Here is a 19231-nt window from a genome sequence, read left to right as displayed (position 1 = left end):
CATCACCGCCGTCACCTAGGGTTCCCAAATAGAACACGACATCAGTCAATCGGAGCCACGAACGTAACCACCGTCCTAGGGCTCCGACAACAGTTAATCGGAGCCAAGCAACATCAAACAATCGAAATCAATGGAAGAGCGACATAGTAGTGGTGGTGAGACGTCGTGCTGGGAGGTGGTGGTGACGGCCAGAGACATTGTATATGGTGAGAGAGAGAGAAGGAACAATTCGCCAAGCAAAGGGTACAACTGGGAATGCCCACCGACCCATGAAATTGTTATATTATAAACTAGTTTAGTCATCCGCCGCGATGCGGCGTGGTATCAATGACTTTTTACGAATGTAGTTTACACGTTCACGGCTTGCATAATTAAAATATTATGTAGCGACCTTATAGTCCTTCCTAACATCATACTTGAGGGCCTTTTAACTAATTACAAAAGGAACATAAATTACAAAAGAGTGTTAAGTTTAATATTTAAGACTCTTTAATACCTCCCAAAGGAGAAGTTTGTTATCTCTTGCCACAACATTGTTGAACCTGTTGTTACGGTGTTGCCAAAAACCATTGTGTCCTCTGCTTCATTGATCCTAGATCAGCATGAAGTTACACATGAAGGTGAAACAATTAGTGCAGAAATCTTCATGCCATAGCCTCACCTCCATAATACCTCATAAAACCTTGAATCTTTTTTTGTAAGACACAGTTGTGTTCATATCATATCAGACTAGTGTATGTAAGCCTTCAACCATTACATCATCTGTCGTAAGCTATATTTACCTTTAACTCTCCATTGCCTGCAAATAATTAATACCTATGTTATTTAACATCACCAAACTATAATGGCACTTAAACTTCAGTTGTAAAAATAAAATATATATTTTTTATTTTTACTTAGCAAATATGAATACTTCAAGGTAGGGGTGTCCAAAATACCCGAACCCGATTAACCCGACCTGACCCGAACCCGAATAAGCTAATTAGGGTCGGGTTAATTCGGGTCAAAAGTATTAATTGGGTTATTCGGGTTAACCTGATTAACCCGAATAGTTATTAGGGTCGGGTTTCGAGTTTGTTTTAGTAAAAAAATCGGGTTTCGGGTTAACCCGAATAACCCGATTAGTTGTGTTACTAAGGATTAAAGCCCAAATCCAATATACAACTTATTATATTAATGGACATATATTTGTGTATAATACAAGCCCAATATGAATCAATTATAATACCTTAAAACCCTGGATCAGTTTGTGTTCGTACTATCATCAACCATCACAAGTTATCAGCCATTGCTTCCTTTGCACGTTGTTAATTGTTTATCAACCATGGCATCATCTACAGAAGATTATTAACCATCACAGGATTCACAGGTAATCATTTACTTTTTAGAAACAAAGCTAATCGTTCACATGACATCATCTAAGTGTCTATCTAACAATTATAATACATTTAAGTATTTTTAATTATGGTACGATTTCATTAAAAAAATCCAAAACCGTTAACAACCTTACTCATTCATAGTAATTATTGGGAATTGTGACATAAATATCTTTATATGTAAGCTTCTGTGTATTTTCATATGTGCCTTGGTTCAATGACGGCAACTTGCCATTAATATAAATTGTATAGTGTATAGATGGTCATTTGTATAGTATAAGTGCACAAATGTTATTGGTTTTTCTAATACGATAACATGGGTATAGTGTATCATTACTTGAGATTCAAATAAATTGTAACTCATTAGTAATTATTCAATCAAACGACAAGTGCAAAGATGCTTGTTTTAGGGGGGATAAATGTGTACATACATAAGCTTATGTTTATAACACTCCACCAAAATAATTTTTTTTAATAATCTGTTATCTTTAGTTTAGTTAAAGAATTATATATCCTACTACATTCATTAGTTTAGTTTGATTGAATATTGATGGCTTATATGTTTGTAGATGTCTGACTCAATGGGATATGATGCAAAAAACAATAATAAGGAAAGTCAAGATTCTCAAGAGGGTGTGAAACGGGCAAGGAATTCAAAAAAACGCTCTAAAGAAAGTCAAGACAATCAAGAGCGTGTGAAACGACCAAGGAATTCAAAGAAACGATCAAAAGAAAGTCAAGGCTCTCAAGAGCAAGTGAAACAAACAAGAAACTCAAGCAAAAGATCGGCAATTTGGAATGATTTTGTAATAGAAGAGTTAGAGAAGGGGCTGAAAAAAGAATATCAAAAGGCTAGATGTCTACATTGCGGTTCAAAATATTTATGTGAGCCGAAAAAGTACGGTACTAGAAATCTCTCAAATCATCTTACTAAGTGCAAATCTTATTTGGCAAAAACTAGTGCTAGTCAAACTAATATTACTTTTGAACATGGTGACACAACCAAAATGGTGGCATGGAAGTTTGATCAAAAGAAAAGTACAAGAGCTTTAGCGCACATGATTATTGTTGATGAACTTCCTTTTAGTTTTGTCGAGGGTGAGGGATTTAGACACTATTCTAAAATTAATCAACCGCTATTTCGTGTTCCAAGTCTAACCACAATCACACAAGAGTGTTTCAAATTGTATGTGGAGGAGAAAACTAAAATTCGTGATTTAATTGGAAGAAACATTAGTAGGATTTGTGTTACAACTGATACTTGGACATCCATAAAGAAAAAAGTTACATGGCTCTTACCGCTCATTTTATAGATAATGATTGGAATTTGGTAAAGAAAGTGTTGAATTTTTGTCCACTTGATGGTCATCGGGGTGTCGACATAGGAAAAGGGGTAGAGTCTTACTTGAATGGATGGGATATTGATAATATCTTGACAATTTCAGTTGATAATGCGAGTGCAAATGATAATGCAATAGATTTTTTGAAAATAATATATGCAAACAACTACATTTCTTTATTGCATGGGAAATGGATTCACATACGTTGTGCGGCACATATTTTGAATCTAGTTGTGCAAGATGGTATGAAAAATGTTGATGAGTCAATTGAGAACATAAGATATATGGTTAAGTGGGTAAAGAAGTCGGGTGCTAGAATTGAAAAATTCAAAAAATGTGCCGAAAGTGCTAGATGTGCAGGTACAAAAGAGTTGGTTCTTGATGTTCCAACTAGGTGGAACTCCACATACTTTATGTTAGATGTAGCAGAAACCTATGAACATGCATTTGATAGGTTTGATTTGGAGGATGCGACTTTTGGTAATGAGATTAGGAAAAAGAACCATTCGGTTCCGACATCAGAAGATTGGATGAAAGCAAGAAAGTTGTGTGTTTTTCTAAAAACATTTCATGAAGTTACATTGAGAATTTCTGGAACAAAGTATGTGACATCACATACTCTTGTTGTTGTACTAGCAAAAATTCGTGAGGTTTTAAGGGAACAACTTCAATACGATATTGTTAAAGAACCACCCAAGGATCAATATCTTTATGATATTGCTAAGGTGATGAAACCCAAATTTGACAAGTACTTTGGAGATATTGATAGTATGAATTTGATGTTATATTTTGCTCTCTTACTTGATCCAAGAAACAAGGAGATGTTTTTTGATATTGTATTGGAAGATCACTATGGAAAGGAAGGGAAAGCCTTTGTTGAGTTAAAAAAACACACATAAAGAATGGAATGCAAGAGTTATATGACGATTATGTGTGAATTCATGCTCCACCAATACCATTTTCAACATCCACTAATCCTACAAGTAGTACAAGTCATGATTTTGGAGATAGGTTGAGAAATAAGATGAAAGCGAGTCAAACATCTAATTCCTCAATTAGTGAATTGGATAAGTATTTGGGTGAAAGTGTTGAACCTTTTAATCCTAATGTTAATTTTGATATATTAACTTGGTGGAAGGTTAATAGCCCAAGATTTCCGATTTTATCTCGTATGGCAAAAGATTTGTTAGCTATTCCAATATCAACGGTAGCATCGGAATCGGTGTTTAGCACAAGTGGGAGGGTGTTGGATTCGTATAGGAGTTCTTTGGGTGACAAAACTATCGAATGCTTAATTTGCACACAAGATTGGCTTCGTACCGGAAATAATCCGGAAAAAGAAGAAGATCCCGAAACAATAATTCAACTTGAAAAAGGTAATTTTTTAATGTTTCTTTAATACTTTTATAGTCTAGCATTGGGATTTTCATGAAATCTTTTGTTTATGTAGATTTAATGGAAGAAGTTACAAGGCTATAGTTTGAAGACCGAAATTTAAACTTTGAATTTTGTTGATCTTGAATTTAATTTAGACCTTGACTTTTGATTGTTTGATGTTGAATTTTGAAATTTGGATTTTAGACCTTGTCTTTCAAGTTATGAATTTTAAGAATGATGGGATTTTGATTCATTTTGAAGTTTAAGTTGACCATGTTATTAAACTGATGTTGGCTTATTGATACAAAATTGTGGAATGTGAACTGCAGATAAGGGTGTATGTTTAAATTATGCTGTTGTTGGTCTACTACCTTATTGACTAGACTATGCTAGCCTTGCTATTTGCAGAGACCTTCATGATGCTACTGCATGCTAGCCTTTAAAGTCACTACAACTTATTTTAGGAAATCCTATTATATAAAAAACCATTTTTATAATCAACAAGGCACATATGAAACGGTTGTCCACCATACTTGTATCTGACTCCGGTTTTTTAAGCCACAGTACATGCTTTTGGTTCAAACTAATTCTGTAAATATATATTTGAATTAGCCTCAAAATATCGGGTAACCCGACTAACCCGACTATCCCGACCCGACTAACCCGAAACCCGACTAACCCGAACCTTAATAGGGTCGGGTTGCGGGTTAGTTTTTTTTTGAAACCCGATTAACCCGACCCGATTAACCCGAAACCCGATCGGGTTAACCCGATGAACACCCCTACTTCAAGGGTCGTTGAAGGTGTTATTCTCGGCTACACCATATCATTGCCAGTTTGGTGTAACCATGATATTATTATTACATATATGGGTTAGCAATAACCACAAGTTAACTAAACCGAACTAAAAACCGACGAAACTGAACCACAATTAACTAAAAGTCGGTTATCGTTTTCTTTGTACCCTCGGTTAACCGAAATTAGCCCAACCAAACCGAACCATTCATATTTTTATATATTTGTAGTTTTTATTAGGGATGGTCAAGGTCCGGTTTGTAACCATGAATCCGTTCAACGGTGGACTTTTCCAACTCTAGGTCAGTCGGTTTCAAAAATTACAAACCGTAGTGAACGGTTTGGTTACGATTAATATAGAAAACCGACCGTATAAAACTGGACCGAACTTTAAGTTTTTTCAAAACATTTTATCTTTATAAACTGATATAGAGTGTATATATATTGTGCGTTTAATCAGGGTTAGTGATATTAAGTTTATTAGTATGCTAGATTCTTCTGCTATAACTCCAGCCTTTAAAAATGTTTTTTTTAGTAATTTGAACTTGGTAGAGCTTAATGGCTAAAAAGTAAGTCAACATCCGTAGATATAATTATCTTACGGATGGATTGAATCCATAGATTGTAGCTCCCCATAGCAAGTTCATTACACGTGTAATCAATTTATAACCTATGTAATGCAAACAACCTTATAGAAATTGTAGCCCAAGTTTGATTTTGGTAATTAACCGAATCAAACCAAATACCGACAAATTAATCAAATTATTGAACCGATTAGCTGAAAAATGATTGGTTAATTCAGTTGAGGCTAATGCACAAAATTGAACCGAACCATGCACACCCACAATTACATAAAGTACAATATAAAATAAATTTCTTACTTGTTTTGCAGAAATCTAAGTGGCAAAATATGTTCCTTCGCAAATTTGCAAGCTCGTTTGACAGCAAACACATCCATACCATCAACCTACACAATATTATTAAGAAATTATTAATGAACAATTAATCAACTTTAACTTCCATCAATATATATAATGACCAAAGGAACCCAATCCTGTAGCATAAGTTACCAAGTTTGTAATAAAAAAGGAATTGAGATGCAGAAGTGACGAAAGTGTGTCGTGGGGCAGCCCTCTGACTAAAGGGAAAGAAGACTAGCTTCTCTCGGTTTATAAAAAAGGTCTTAAAATCTTGACTTGGTCAGACTTTATTGTCACCGCAATGGGCATTACAAGTTTATACTGCTATATCTCAATATGCTATGGCTCAATATGTTGTATCTTGTGAAACTATTGAGTTTTTAAATGCAAGTTACGCCATAAGTTTTCTGGTTGAGGGCATGTCTATCTGAACGTCACGCATCACGTTACTGTAAGAAGAAAAAAGAAACTATAGCTCAATAGTCCGTGCGACCATGGATTTTTTTGCTGATTTAGGTGGGTTGGAGAAAAAAAAGTGCTTTTAGGTATTGGACTAGAATTTAATTGCTTTTAGGTAATCCTCCATCTGAGATGGCGGATTACTGGTACACGCAAGCAAGCTTTTCACCTGTGTCTCCAAGTCGGATGCCATGTCAATGGCTAATACACATGGAATCCTCTATCTGAGATAGAGGATTACATACACTCATTTTACCAACATTCACCGTGGACTTACCATATGGAATCTCATTTTTGACCTCCTGGACACAAGTCACAACCCCTGAAATCCTCTATCTCAATTAGAGGATTGTCACACAAAGAATATATGCTGGTAACTGCCAATTTTTGGTGATATCGTTGGGTCGAACTTGAAATAGGAAAAATTATCATGTCAACGCATGTTGCTTTTGATGAGTCCCATTTCCCTTTTGCATCTACAATGGTTTCACCTTGGCCATAATGTGTACATATGCATGAGAATTATGAATGAACAAATTGATGAGATGAAAACATGAAGACAACACCAAAAACCAAAACCAAATTACATAGCAATAATATAAAAGATCTAGTCATGAACAATAACTTACCCATATAGTATTAAATGTCCACAATAATGAGCTGTTGGATTTGAAAATTTTAAAAGGATGAGGCAAACCTGCATACATAAACATTATGAAGTACTCAAAATTGATGTCTCCACATGTATACTCTTGCCTAATTATACTCAATTTCAATCCCAAATTATGCGATCGTTTATAGATACAACGATATATTCAAATAAAAAGAAACAGTTTTTTTAACAAAAAAAGAAAAATTAATTTACCAAATCGGCTTGGACGTCCATTGTTATTGTTATGGCCGGATCAGTTGGGTTCTTCGACCTTAACAGACCACCGTCACCAAAGGTTACAAAATGTAACCCGACAACAGTAGCCGGAGCTGCATATGTTGCCCCAACCAACCACTGCCACCAACGCTACCTAAGGTTCCGAAATTGAACCCAACAACAGTAGGTGAGGATGAGGATAGAAGGTGAGGTGGAAACGATTTCTTATGTTAGAGAGAGGGAGGGATGCTCAAGATGGCGGATGGTTGATTTTGGAGATGAGTAGAGAGATGATGCAGAAAATGACGGTGGTGTAAGAATGGATTCCGTGGTCCAATAATAACAAAGTACAATATTGGATGGACGATGTACAACACATAATGAAGTAGAACACTTTTTATGCATGAGTTACAACTTTTAATGCACATGTTTAGATGAAATTGTATGTATACTAGTATTTTGACCCACCGCGCTGCCGGGGGGGGGGGGCAGTCGCTTTGAATGTCGTTTAGGTTTGTTTATACACCGTGATCTAGATTTTTTCAATTTGTAGCTTTCAAACATCATGAATGTGATCCGTGGCTATACTTGCATCAATAGCAAGTATCATTCTTTGACAGGTAACACTTCAATCATCAACATCATTATTCGACGACAAACAATTGCACCAGCAGCAAGTTTGAGTTCACCTGAAACTCTTGAAACGAATTCATTTTTGTCAAATGACATTTCAAAATTTATACGTTGTGATCATGTAAATTAAATGTGTTGATCAAATCTGAGCTGAAACATTCACATAACTAAAACATTTAGTAATTGAACACATAAATGACATACTATGTAATTTGGCAAGTCAAAACAAAGTCTACAAATTTAAGTATATACTCATAAGTAGGCTTCAAGGTAACCACAAACAAACGTCTAGATAATGCTAATATACACAAAAGGTGAACTAACTCAGATTGACTAACCAAAGTCAACTATACCTCTTTATCGATCCCTTTTAAGTTTCCTCGTATGACAACAAAACATTTAATCGCAGATATGAGTAATGATGTTCTGTCCGTTATTTATTCATTGGAAGCTATGCCGAGCTTAAAACGTCTCCAATATTGGAGCTTGCAACCCCTTAAAAACATGGACATTCCTTCTTATTTCCAAGTAGCACGGAGAATACTCGGTATTGCTTTGGTTGTCTGTTTTTATTTTCCTTTCGTCGTCACTCGAGCTAGCAGCCTGATCATTACCTTGCACCTACAACATGAACATTACCTTACATTTGTAGCATGATTGAACGCTAAATTGCACCTGCATAGAGCAATATAAGACAACAATACGCTAATGTGTGAATACACGTGTAAAGTACAAAGATAGTGAGCATATGGCACATGAAAATCTATCATAACTTAAGTTCCTAAACACGGAGACGGTATAAACCCTTATTTAGCCCAGCGACCATAATGACTTACATGAAGAGGTATCAAACTATTGGCTTCAAAAATAACAATGTACCTTTGATGTAGCAGAAAACAAATCATGAATAGTGGGCAAGCAACTGACCCCCCCCCCCCCCCACACACACACACAAATCCTACAAAAACTTATGCAGTCAGTATGATTGTCTTTTTGGATTACTATTAGTTAATAACAGAACATCAAAGAAATCAAACAAAAGAAAAATCAACTAACAGTCAACGCTCGTTGTTTAAATAGCATCACAAATAGGCTCAGATATGTAATCATCATAGCCTTTATCATCCAAACCGACTCAAAAGACGACGAACACAGCCACCATAGACGGCCCGAAAGCCGTCGGCAACATGTTTTTAAACCCAACAGTGGGTACAAACCACTAAGCCTATCAGTACATACCCATCATGCACAACACACTGCCGCCATGGACGGTTGGAAAGCCGCTAGCAACCACGGGGCACATAAATCATTTATAATTTTATATACATACGTACTCTCATGCTCCATATCTATTAAGAAAAAGGAATCAATGGCAAATAATAAAGATTCTCAACTCAACAAACAATTCAAGCCATTAGCTAGATTCAGAAACTGTATATATATGTCATTATGTGTGTACTGTTGGTGCATATTAGTAGCAACATAGAATTGTCTCCGTAGTAGAAGAACTGGGAAAGCTTAATTTCAAGCACAAAACATGTATAGAAAAATAAAAATGCACCCAAATTAAGCTCACCACAGCCGAATTCTGTTTTATTAAGCTTACACATGATTCGCTCGTTTTCAATTCAAGGTAAGCTAAGCTCAAACATGAGAAATCATACAAAGTTTCAAGAATGAAGTACAAAGGCAACCATGGGGGTTCAATCGAACATCAAGCAAAAGCCCTAATCAACGCCGACACACCAACGAGAAAACATAGAGCCAGAAATCTAAGTCCATCCCCCGTAGCACACCACTGTTACAGCCACCAAAATCGAACCCGACAACAAGAGACAAATGACCACAAAAAGAGGGAGGGAGAAGAGTGAACACCGCCTAGGATTTCGAAATCGAACCCGACAACAGTGCACGATGAATCAGAGTGGTAGCGAGTAACTAGAGAATCATCATGGCCACCGCCTAAGAGAATAATATGAAGGAGAGTGAAGAAACGGTGGTTGCAATACCTTAACAGAGAGAGAGAGACATTGATGATATCCATAGATGCCTGGAAGAAAACGATTGGATGAAGAAGATACACCTTTAATTGCAGGATGTACAACTCTCAATGCCAAAGTTCACTTGAAATTGTAGATATATAAATAAATTCATTCTTGTGAAGAAAGAAAGGGGTCGGTCAACTCATGAAAGCTGCGGACAAAAAAATTTGTTAACCAAGGTTTAAAGAAAAATGTTTAAAAAATCACAACGTTACACGAATTTAACCCGGTGAATGTTGAATGAAAAAACCGAACCAGACTAACCGAGTTACCGTCACGTCCCCATAAGCCGCCAGAACGCATAGAGTAGGGGTGAAAACGAGCCGACTCGACTAGGCTTGAACTCGGCTTGTTTCAAATTCTTTTTCTAAAGCTCGAGCTCGTAATTGGTTTTTTCAAACTCAGGCTCAGCTCCTTTATTTTTATTATTATTAATTAGCTTAAAAATGTGTGTTAATTATTTTTATTTATTTTAAGAAACTGTTAAACGGGTTTAAGTTCGTCTCGAGCTCGTGCTAAGCCAGCCCAAAGGGAGGCCGAGGAGTGTGACGAACCCCAGTCTCCCAACAAACCCATAATTGTTATAATATATATATATATATATATATATATATATTACATAATATATAATTTTGTTTTAAACATAAATATTTAAAATGACTCCTTTATGCAATGGAAAAAAAGTGCTAGTCAAAATAACCAAAAGTCATGGGTTCAATTTCTATTTGTATTTGTGGTGATGTTGTTTTTTTATAGAATTTTTTTTCCTTTTATCTTTTATATGAGTTATTTTAGTAACTTATTATTATTATTATTATTATTTTTTGTTTGGTTCGTATTAGGCTTTGAAAATGCAATTAAATTGGTAAAGTTGTCAATTTATTTATCACATAATTAAAAACAAGATTTTAGATGTCTTATTTTATGATTGTCATGAGCCCCGCAATTTTAGCGGACTATCGGAGACGACACTAAGCTTGTGTAATACCTTAAACGAGTCAAAGTTTGGCTGGAGCTCAGCTATGTCGTGTGAAACTAATACATAGAAGCCCAAAAGATATAAAACATAAAGATATGCAAGGCTTGATAAGGCTAAACAAGCGTCTCATAAAAAGGTCTAGCTCAGAACGAACTTTATTTGAAATTCAGGCTCGACTCAAGCTCTACTTCTTTCAGGTTAGTTTTTTATTGATTCCAACCATAGTTGCTTCGTTGTTAATTTTCTTTCAATTGGCATATAAAATATAACCCGACCCATGTAACACGGCCGAAATGTTTTTGTGTGTTCGCGGGACGACCAAATATGTTCCCGCCAAAATTCCAAACCTTTTTATAAATGACTCACCCACCCGTTTCTTGAATTCAATCAGCCGCCAGCAGAGATAGATTAATTATTCTTCGTCAATTGTGTAGTGTATAGTTTTGAAGATCAGGATCATGAGTGCCGTGAATCTAACGAATGTGACCGTGTTAAACAACCCAGCTCTCTTTCTCAGTCCATTCCAGCTCGAAATCTCGTACGAGTGCTTGCTTCCCCTTAAAGACGGTAACTTTCGCCTTCTTTCTTTATTAATTTGATAGATAGATGATTGGTTGTGCTTTTCGATGAGTTTGTTGTTGTAGTTTTAGATTCAGAGTTGTGAAAAGCCCTAAGGGGGTGTTTGGTACAGAGAATGGAAATGGAGAGAAAATAGAAATGGAAATGGAATTGTAGAGAAAGAGAATTGGTATGGAGAATGAGAATCATTTCTCTTGTTTGGTACACGAGAAAATAAACAGAGAACTCTACCATACCCAACCCCACCTCCACCCAACCTGACACCACTCACCACCGCAGCCCCACCACCACAGCCCCACCACCACCAGCACCACCACCACACCACCACCATCACCACCAGCCCCACCACCACAGCCCCACACCACCAGCACCACCACCATAGCCCTTTCTTCAACCACAGCCCACCACCACCGGCTGCCGCCACCAAACCCCCTTCGTCAACCACAGTACACAAGAAATTAAAAAGATTCAAATTTTTGGAACATAAGATATAGAAAAAGGAGGCTCAGATCTGTCATCACTGCCTCTTTGGAGATTTTGTGGTGGTGGTTGTGGTGGCGATGATGATGATGATAATCAGAAGCCACCTGCAACCACCGCCGATTTCCACCACCACTGTCACCCACCTGCGACCACAATCAACCGGTTACCATCTCTGTGTTCACCACTGCGAACGGCGGAGACGGGGTGGCGGTTGCAGACTTGGAGACGAGGTGGTGGCCGGAGACGGGGTGGTGGCCGGAGACGAGGTGGTGACATGCTATGAGGAAGCTGCTGAGAAATGGATTTCTCTTTGTTTTAAAGAGAAATGGAATTCTCTAGTTTTAGAGAAATAGTTTAGAGAAATAGAAAGAGAAATAGAAATGAAAAGTGGAAAACAAACAAAAGAAATATTTCTAATTCCATTTCTTCCCAATCAAATCCCTCTACCAAACACCCCCTAAAGTTACAAAGTAATTTAGGTTCGGTTTTTGCTAATTGGGCTTTTGGGAAAATTATTAATTTTTTTGTTACTTAATAATTAATTGATTCCGGTATATTTTTGCTAAATTATTTTGGGTTAAACTATATTAATTTCAGTCAGTGTTTGTTTTGGGTTAAACTGTATTTCATATGATTTCACATATTACCTGTTACACTTCTAGATTTGACATACTAGCTTGCTGTAAACGGCCCCTAAGAACCAAAACTTTGTTTTTAGTAGGGTTGGGGTTGCGGTGCAGCTTATTGCCCATTTACCTGCCAATAATCCATTAGGGATGTTTTCTTATAGATTCAAGTATTCAACCAATAAAAATGCTAAAAACAAATACAATAAAAAAATATATGGCAAGTTACATAGCAAATAGCTTGATTCTGAGAGGTTAATTTACATAATCAAATATTGGAAATCATGTGTCTGAAATGAATCTCAAATCACCTTCTTTCTGATGTGGTTATTCTTGGTCGTATCGTATAGATTTAGAATGGAAACTGACTTATGTGGGATCTGCTGAAGATGAAACATATGACCAAGTTCTTGAAAGTGTGCTAGTTGGTCCCATTAATGTTGGCAACTATTGGTTCGTCTTTGAGGTAACTTCTAAAGTTTCATACTTTCCAGTTCTTGATCATACTTATTGTCTTGTTAATCATACAATTAATTCAAATCCACATGCTATAATCTTTTAGGCAGACCCTCCAGATGCGTTAAAGATTCGTGAAGAGGATATAATTGGTGTTACTGTCCTGCTTTTGACATGCTCTTATTTGGGACAAGAATTTGTTCGAGTCGGTTATTATGTAAACAACGATTATGAAGATGAACAGTTGAGAGAAGAACCGCCACAGAAGGTTTTGATCGATAAAATTCAAAGAAATATTTTGGCTGACAAACCGAGAGTCACAAAGTTTCCCATTAATTTTCACCCGGAGAATATCGACCAGCCCGATCATTCACCTGAAGTTGCAACTGAACAAGAATCTGAGACTTTGTTGGATGAACAAGTGAATGTTTCCGCTAAAAGTGAAATAAAAAATGATGATGAAGAACAAGCACCTGCTTCTGTGTCTGATCATTTGCCTGCTATGGTGTCTGCTTGAAGATTTTGATTTAATCAAACATTCTATGGTGAAATTTATTTCAATTGGATGTCTTGTTTCTTTTTAAGAACAAGATGGTTCATTGGTATTATGATGAAGTTATATGTTTTTAAGTTTTAAATCTACAGTATTGTGGTATAAATACAGCTTCTGTTACTAATGTATTCTACAAAATGAACAATTTTTTTATCATTCACTGGGTACACAAATTGGTAGGAATAAGTAATAGTTCAAGCATCACACGGAGTCCACGTGCCAAGGCTTTCGATGATGCCCATTATCATGCCAAATACTGTGGAAGAACGATTCATGTGCATGAGTCTCCATGGCACTCCTGTCTCAGTAGGATTATAAACTGGGACCAAGAAGCACCAGTGCCATTGTATCCTCTCCTCATCCAATTGCTGACAGCTAGACAACCTTTGATGACAGTCACTGCACTCACTTCCCAACTTAGTTTGGGCAAAGCCATCGTGGAAGAAACCTCCGACGACCCAATGCAATGCTCCATCCAAAAGACACGGAGACGAGTTCACATAAAAAATGGAAAACCGAATGGTAGGGGAAGCAATATCATGCCAAGTGTGCGCCTTCATGGTGTACACAAAATCTTGTAATCGTCCATGATTGAGTTGAACCAAATCTTGTAATCGTTTGTTTGCGCTGAAGCGTTCTATAGATGAATGTCACGCCTTTCATGGTCATAAACACATACAATTCCATTACACGAACTCTACTTTTATCTCGGCCTATACTGGTGACAAAATAAATAACTAAATAGTTCCAAAAAAATAATACTTTCATCACTTAACACAATTGTGGTGCTACACATGTCTTGATGCAAACAACTTGTTCATTATCGTAAGTGAACGAGTAAGATGAAAGTAGCATTTGCATAGCATACATTAACACTATAATAGTGCTATCGGATCTAATAACTAAAGGTCTCCAACAAACAGAACTTTTCGATAACTCATCATGTGGACGGGTATTAGTAGAGACCTAAATTAATAAAATAACATATGGTGTGTATTAATTATTATGGTATCCTCAAACGCTTTGGTTTATTTATATGGTAACGTTTATGTGCGCATTACGATTTATAAACATAATTTATGCGAATTAGTTACCTTAAGGGCTTACTCCCATCATTTTGGCCTTATGTATTACTGCTTTATATTTAAGTTTTTGTATGATTGTTGGGGGTTCAAAGCTAATGGCATTATGTATTAATGCTTTAGACCACCCGTAATGGGTGCGTTGTGTGTTGCGTCAAGGAGGAAAACGCGGGGGTACACCGCCCCCCTGCGTTATGCAATTTTTTTGAGCTACGTTGTATACAAAACGCGGAATAAGGGCACACAAATCAAAAAAGTAGCCGTTGGGTGGGTTTGGAGCCGTTGGGCTTTTTTTAAAAAAAAAATTATATTAATTATATTTATACTATATAAACAAACCAAACTCATATTTTTATACACATTCCTTCCAATCTATACCAATTTACACAAATATTTATATCTTTTACACTAATATTTCTACCATCATGTTTCCAAACAACAACCAAAATATTCTCGGTTTCGGCCAATATGCCCGTCAAGGCAACCAAAATCCACAACCGAACCAATCTACCGCCTCGACGCCAACCGTACCCGTCCCGCAAATGTTTGACCCGCAAATGGCCGCCTACTTTCAATATCTACAAAACTCTATGCCAAACGCGGTGCCCGGTTTCCAAAACCCGACGGCGAACATTTTTGCCGGTTCGGGTTCCCAACCCGCCCCGGAGACCCAACCCGAGGTCGAGTTCGTGCCGGAGACACAACCTGTCTCGGAGACCGTAGGCGGTTCGAGCCAACGCGGACGTTCGAAAAAACACGCAAAGAAGCCCGCCGGCGAACATCGGGTTAAAAAGACGGTGATAGCGTGGAGTATCGACGAGTGCGTACTATGTGCTAGTGCTTGGTGCCAGATATCGGAAGATGCCAAATGCGGTAGGTTTTTAAAATGCATATATATTTTTTTAAATTTCTTATAACAAACATTAAACTTGTAATGTTTTTATTTTTTTAGCGAACTATCAAAAAACGGGGGTATTTTGGCACAAAATTATAGAGAGGTTTCACAACCTTGGCGGGGACTCGCGTCAAGAAAAAGATTCGTTACTGTCGAAATGGGGCGACATAAACAACAAATGCTCGGCTTTCCATACGGTTTTCTCTCGGATGAATCGAACTAGGAGTAGCGGTGTCTCGGACGCGGAAGTCATGGAAAACGCGTTGGTTGAGTTTCAACATAAGGTCGGCGGGACCTTCAACTACTTTGGCATTTGGAAAGACCTATTGAGGTTTCACCCAAAATGGGGCTTGGTGTTGGATGCCGAAGCCGAAGCCGACGGTGGCCCGAGTAAAAAAAGTCTAAAACATCGTCTTCGGTTGATCCAGACACGCCCCGTTCCGACGCTCGAAACTTCAACTTAAGTGATAATGACCCCGTGAATACTACCGACATGCCTCGGCCGGGGGTAGAAGAACCAAAGGCAAAGGAAAGGGGAAAGGGGCCGGTTCGTCGTCGGCAACGGGTTCGAATCCCGAATTGGAAAGCCAATTCCAATTAATGAACTCTCGACTCCAAGATTTACACCAACTTGGAACCCAACGACTTCAAGTAAATTTGGACGTCGTCGACCTACTTCGAAGGAATGAGATGGACAAAGACATCGAGATTTTATCAAACGAGCTACCCGAAGACGACTCGATGGTCCAATCTCTAAAAGCCACTCGACGAGCGAAAATTTTAGAAAAATATAAATGAGTTTTAGTTTTATTAGTATTATTTATGTTTTTTTATTTTTAATTTGATGTATTTTTTTTAATCTAGTTTAATGTATTTTTTATTTGGAAGTTTAATGTCATTTTTAATTTTATGTTAATTTATTTAAATGATTTAGTATTTTAAAAAACAAATAAAATTAATAATGACTGGGCGCCACGTGGCGCATAATCCCTGGTAGTGGAGAGTTATGACTATAGCCTGTTTTTGTACAAAACCATAACTCTGACTGGGCGCCACGTGACGCATAAACTCTGGTAGTGGAGCTTTATGACTACAAATGGTCTTATGACCATGTGTAGTGGGAGAGTTATGAGTAAAGTTATGGCCTATAACTCTCCCTTACACCGCCCCCCTCAAAGTTATGGGAAAAGTTATATGTTCAAAGTTATGTACATAACGCGCATGGAATGCAAAAAAAATTAATAAAAAAATAAAGTCATGGCTTTATGGAGGCTTTATGACTACACTCTATTTTTGTAGAAAACCATAACTCTGACTGGGCGTCACGTGTCGTATAATGCCTGGGAGTGAGACTTTATGACTACACATGATTCCATGATCAATGTTGTGTTTAACGAGTTAAACGGCATAACACCGGTCGTTCCCTAGGATAAGGATAAATCGATATGTATCCCGAGGTAATCTTTCATTTTATGGTTTGCAGAAGATTAAAGGAGTCATCATAGGTTGGCAGATTAAGCCTAGCTAGGAATATACTTATCTATGCAAAGTAACATATTATGTGGGATTCATTTTAGAATATCATAGAAACATTCAAATGATTTACAATGAAGTGGCATGTAAGCGGGCAACAAGCTGCGCCGCAACCCCTTTTGGATAGCAAACCAATCCTACTAAAAACAAAGTTTCGATTCTTATGGGCCGATACGTTACTATGCACAACTTTCTGAACCCTATTCAAAAGGTCCACGGCATCCGAAACTAAGAAACCAAAAGTGTCAAAGGCAGCTAGACATATTATGATATTTTTAAAATCGTAAATGATTCTTGAAGTTCATATGTTACTTGAACAGATGACAGCTAGAGGTTTTTGATGACGGTCGCCGCACTCACTTCACTTCCCAACTTGGTTCGGGCAAAACCATCATGGAAAAAACCTCAAAGCTCAAATCGAATCCATACTCTCTAATAAAAGGCTACAAGTTTTGTCACTTGTCACTCTTATATTAAACCTCATCTTTTTTAGTAAATTTATAATAATAATATAATACTTACCATTCTTAAAATTTATACTTCAAAATTTGTTAATCTTATATTTACTTCATATTATTTTCAAACATCTGATATTTATAATTATCATTTACTTTAAAATTGTTCTAAAGACTATTGTACAACAACTGTATTAATAGTGTTTAACGGGTTTATTGTTATTTGTATACTGATTATTTATTAAATATTTTATTTTCACGAACTACTCGTGTAGTATACGGGCCTCAAAAGTGCCATTATAATAATAACAAAGATCACCCCCGACGACCCAATGCAACGTTTCATCGAAAAGACACGAGACGAGTTCACGTAATAATAAACGGAACATGGAATGGTAGGGGAAGCAATCTCACGCCATGCGTGCGTCTTCATGGTGTAAAGAAAATGTACCCGCTATTAACGTCCACAAAACCTTGTAATCGTCCATGATTGGGTCGAAACCAAACCCGTGTGCCAAACAAACACCGTGGGGAGGAAGACCATCGCGTAAAGTTTGTGTGCGCCTGATGGAAGGGTTCCATAGATGAATGCCACGCCTCTCACGCTCTCATGGTCACACATACAATTCCATTACAAGAATTAACAACTTCCGCGATGGCAGCGACTCCGAAAGGATAGTCCACGGGGTGTTATGCCCCTATACGATGGCTATTAGACTATGTCGGCTAGGCTATTTTGGTTTATTATTATTAATTGTTATATTGTAGAGGGTAGCTAAATGTTTTTAGTTACTCTATATATCTGGATGTAATCTATTCATTATTTTTTTAATAACAATATCAATTATCCTTATCGATCTAATTTGGTACCAGAGCCAAATCAGCTCCTACTTTCTCTCTAACCCTAATCAACCTTTTGCCGCCTACCCTCTACAGCCTGCCTCTACCTATGGCCAGTTTTTTTTCTTCTTTTCTTCAATGGCAGCCATCCTTACTTTCTCAAACCAAGAAAAAGCCACCCACAACTCACACAAATTCGCATTTACTCTCAAGACTACCAACTACGGTTACTGGAGATCCATGATCGAATCTTTCTTAACATCACATAACCTTTTCAGTTATGTTTACGGAACAATTCCGTGTCCACAGCAAAAGGTTAGTGTTGAAGTTGCAACTACTGACAATCCCAATTGCCTTCCCTGGATTTCAAACAATGCTTGATGTATATAAAATTATGAATCTTTTTAGCATCAAATTACCTCTATAAACCGCAACTTCCATCAAATAATATAGCTCAAATGGCTACTTATCATGTTAAAATGTATTTTTTATGTAAACCCAAGCCTCAAACAAAGAAACAAACCAAAAGCCAAAGAAAAATGAAAGAAAACCCAAGAAAACAAGGAAACAAGCCCCCTACCTCCCTGAACACGCCCCCATGCTTTCTTATGCAAGAAAAGACAAAAATCTGCAAGAAAAGACAAAATACTGGACAAATGGGAACATAGTCGTGTCTCAGAAGGAATTAACTTATACTTTAATATGGTTTTAAAATAGCCTAGCCTAACCTTTAGTTTAACTTTCACTAACTTTTAATTTAGTTTTAAATAGTTTAAATTTTATTTAATCCCATGTATGTCCTCTACATTCGAACCTGAGCTTGTTTTCCCAATTTCTGAACCGGAACGAATTTTTCGTCGACGAACACTTAAACAGATTGCAGAAACCGCTGAAACAATCAAAGACGAGTCAATATACGCCACCACATCAGGAGAAAATC

General features: G+C 37.1%; 1 protein-coding gene across 1 annotated transcript; it reads left to right on the top strand.

Moving 5' to 3' along the window:
* Positions 1-11247: 11247 nt before the first annotated feature.
* On the top strand, positions 11248-13699 carry LOC143601768 (putative histone chaperone ASF1A). Its single transcript, XM_077079079.1, has 3 exons — positions 11248-11356; positions 12828-12943; positions 13040-13699. Exons 1-3 carry the CDS (start codon positions 11248-11250, stop codon positions 13448-13450), a joined length of 636 nt encoding a protein of 211 aa, XP_076935194.1. The 3' UTR covers positions 13451-13699.
* The last annotated feature ends 5532 nt before the right edge of the window (positions 13700-19231 follow it).

This window comes from Bidens hawaiensis, unplaced genomic scaffold, assembly GCF_021521415.1.
Source record: "Bidens hawaiensis isolate Kalapana, Puna unplaced genomic scaffold, B.hawaiensis_p1.1 tig00057070_1, whole genome shotgun sequence".
Lineage (NCBI taxonomy): Eukaryota > Viridiplantae > Streptophyta > Magnoliopsida > Asterales > Asteraceae > Bidens > Bidens hawaiensis.
The sequence above is the reverse complement of the archived record's forward strand: the minus strand, read 5'-3'. Positions and strand labels throughout refer to the sequence as shown.

What these genes read in the sequence shown, in the direction of transcription:
- LOC143601768 (XM_077079079.1), top strand. Translation starts at nt 11,248, where the DNA reads ATGAGTGCCGTGAATCTAACGAATGTGACCGTGTTAAACAACCCAGCT. An exon ending in CTTGCTTCCCCTTAAAGACG is followed by an intron (nt 11,357 to 12,827) that starts GTAACTTTCGCC and finishes CGTATCGTATAG; the next exon opens with ATTTAGAATGGAAACTGACT. An exon ending in ACTATTGGTTCGTCTTTGAG is followed by an intron (nt 12,944 to 13,039) that starts GTAACTTCTAAA and finishes ATAATCTTTTAG; the next exon opens with GCAGACCCTCCAGATGCGTT.